The sequence below is a fragment of the Austrofundulus limnaeus genome, unplaced genomic scaffold (assembly GCF_001266775.1).
Source record: "Austrofundulus limnaeus strain Quisiro unplaced genomic scaffold, Austrofundulus_limnaeus-1.0 Scaffold100, whole genome shotgun sequence".
Classification (NCBI taxonomy): domain Eukaryota; kingdom Metazoa; phylum Chordata; class Actinopteri; order Cyprinodontiformes; family Rivulidae; genus Austrofundulus; species Austrofundulus limnaeus.
This window is the reverse complement of record NW_013952502.1, coordinates 262,553-265,531: the sequence shown is the minus strand read 5'-3', so window position 1 is coordinate 265,531 and position 2,979 is coordinate 262,553. Positions and strand designations below refer to the sequence as shown.

General features: G+C 41.4%; 1 protein-coding gene across 1 annotated transcript in view; it reads left to right on the top strand.

The window, feature by feature from the left end:
• Positions 1 to 397: 397 nt before the first annotated feature.
• Positions 398 to 2,979, top strand: part of hacd1 (3-hydroxyacyl-CoA dehydratase 1) — a 10,606-nt gene continuing 8,024 nt past the window's right edge. The window contains exon 1 of the mRNA XM_014013317.1: positions 398 to 576. Within this exon, the coding sequence (XP_013868771.1) occupies positions 458 to 576 (119 nt within the window). The 5' untranslated portion in view covers positions 398 to 457. The remainder of the gene's footprint in view (positions 577 to 2,979) is intronic.

The following is a 2,979-nucleotide window of genomic DNA, read 5'->3' as shown; positions in this document are numbered from 1 at the left end:
GTCCAGAAGACCTATACAATTTTTTTCTTTTCTAATTAAGAGTAATGCTATTGTTCATTATGTCATTTTGGATCCTCAGTCTAACTCTTTGTACTTTTCTATTTTTATTATTTTTAAGTATTTGAATGACTATCACAGAATATTTGATACCACTCTGAAATGACTGACAGTTAAATCTGAGGCGACTTTAATTGTTTGGTTTTTTTTTCTTTTCTCTCTTTCCTGTTAGTGTARCATTTCGGAGCCACACCACCCCTGTGACCACCCTAATTTAACACTGAATACTGGTCCAGGTGGTCTGCCAGCCCACCAGCAGGCCACGCACTCGTCCCACAGAGTGACAGTTTTTTTCGTGGGCGGATAGATGGATGGATGCCCCCCCCTCTGCTCCCCTCCCTTCCAGGCCCCCCCAGCTGTCAGCTCCCTTCCCTGAGTTCCCCTCCCTGCCCCCGGTGCCATGGCGTCCAGCGAGGAGGACGGCACAGTTGAGGAGAAGGAAAACAACAACAAGAAGAGAACGAAAAGCGCCCTCGTAACCGCATGGCTTACTTTCTACAACATCGCCATGACCGCCGGGTACGTGCTGCCCTATTAATAAAAAAAGCGCATAAGTTCACCGCTCACTAAAACACAGTGAGCGTGTGTTGCTGTTTATAGGACTGTGTGTGTGTGCGTGCGTGCGTGCACGCGTCAAGCTGAAAGTGCCTGCTCAGCTYGAAGGGTTTAGCAGCTGGAGTCGTGTGGAAAGTTGTTCCGACCGGTTCGGAAGTAAAGGCTGGTTTAATAATAAGGGGGGTTGAGGTGGTGGGGAGAGGAGAGTTTGGAAAGTGAATGAATGGCGGCTGGTTTTGAGGTGACAGGCTGGCGCTGAAGCCGTGTCCAAATAGGGCTGACTGCGTGCTGTCAGCGTCAAGGCCCGCCGCGCCGCRCCGTGCCGTGCCGTGCCGTGCGTCCCACAGTTGCAGTGATAAGTATAGCCGGGCTGCAGTCCTGTCTGACACTGGAGCTCAGGTCTGGGACTGCGAAGCGCTCAATGAGCAGATTTTTTAAATAAACAACCCAACATTTGTGCTGCGAAAATAGGTGTGTGTGTTCCCATGATACACCTGAGAATCAGGCCTGGGATCACTGGATCCATGATGAGGGGCCCAGTTTGGCCCCAAGCCTTCTGAGTCTGAATAAACTTGATCTATCTGTAAAGGCATTTCTAATATACAATAAAAAAAATTCTGAAAGTAGTTTAAAAGGAAGTACAAGCAAACAAACAGGTTTCCACGTTTTCTCCTTTAAACTGTCTGTTACCAAATCATCTCATGCACCAGTTGGTTTTCATGAAACTCCCACTAAAGGATCAATGGATGTGTGGCTCCAACTGATGAACTTTTGGAGTCAACCCAATTCTAGATGGCCACCACAACCAACTGAATTTACTAAGTACAAAATTAGTTATAACTCCGTCAGTTTTACAGTTTTAGACCTAACATTTGATGTTGTAGTAGCTGAGAGTCATGCCCAACACATACTTTGAATACTCAATATTGAATGATATTTTTGCATAAAACTATGTCATTAATGGTTGACATTAACCTTTCATCATGGGAACATTGACAACTATTTCTGCTGTACAGTTGTTGTATAAAGTACCACAAAGTGATACTTAAGTAAAAGTGCAAGTATCTTACCAAAAAAAAAAAATACTTTGGTAAAAGTTGAAGTCTCATTTAGGAATATTACTTGTGTAAAAGTCTTAAAGTATCTAATATTTTTGTACTTAAGTATTAAAAGTAAAAGTATTGATTTAAAATTAGCAGTTAGATTTTATGTGATGACATTCATTAGGAGGTGACCTGCCCCCCAAAAATGCAGAAATGACTATATCGTATTAAAATGATTGTATGTAATATGTAAGAAGTAAAAAGTTCAGATGACTGTGTGAAAATGTAAGAAGTAGAAGGAAAAAGTAGGCTGAAAAATAATTACTCAAGTAAAGTACCCAAAAATTCTATTTAAGTACAGTAAAGAAGTATTTGTACTTAATTACTTTACAACTCTGCCACTGCACAAATAATGCCATAGCATTATGTTAGGAAAAAAACATGAATCAGTAGATATTTTTAATGAAACACTCAAAAGGCATCACATCACTACAGCTGATTAACCTTTTAAGTCACAAGTCAAGATGGATGTTAGCCAATGTAATATGTTAAAGTTTGATGTGATTGTAGCTTAGCGTCATCCTCAGAATACACTCCAAATACTATCAGATCTTGCAAGATGTCACAATATTAGATGGGATCATGCATAATGTCAAAGGTTTGATTAAAACAGCTACAGCTCCGTCCCTTCTCATAAGATCACAAACATCCACTACTCTTGGCTCAAGCTCATCTGAGTATCGTCTGGCACTCATTTAACGATCATCAGTGTACAGTTCAAAAGCAGTTATCCAGTGTGGTGTTTGTTTATATGACCTGAGTAACCTGCACATCTGTGAAAACAACACATATTTAGGGGGAATGCACAACTTATTTCAGCAAAAGAACCTCTGCAGGTGTAGTAGCAACATGACTCCAGTGCAGAGTAAACGGGTCCTGGGCTGTCTGCGGTGCAGACATGTCATCCACCGAAAACATTTGAAGCCTGATGAGAGGAAAAGTAGGATGATAGAGCTCCTGATGTTGAGCAGTTGGTATTCATAACTCTTAAAAACGGGAAGTCTTTTTAAAGCAACGGATAATGAAACAGCAGGACTGACTTTTTATTACCGCCCACTGAGGGCGATCATGCTTTTGTTCATATTGTCCTTCTGTGGGTTTGAAACTAGCAAAAGATCTCATGAACCAGTTGACAGGTTTCACAAAGCTCTCAAAAAGTATGTAAACCGGATTTAGTTTGGTAGTCGACCCCATTCAAGATGGCCGCTACAACGAATCCACGTGAGCCATCACATAAACCATTCTAACTCCAACAGTTTTACAT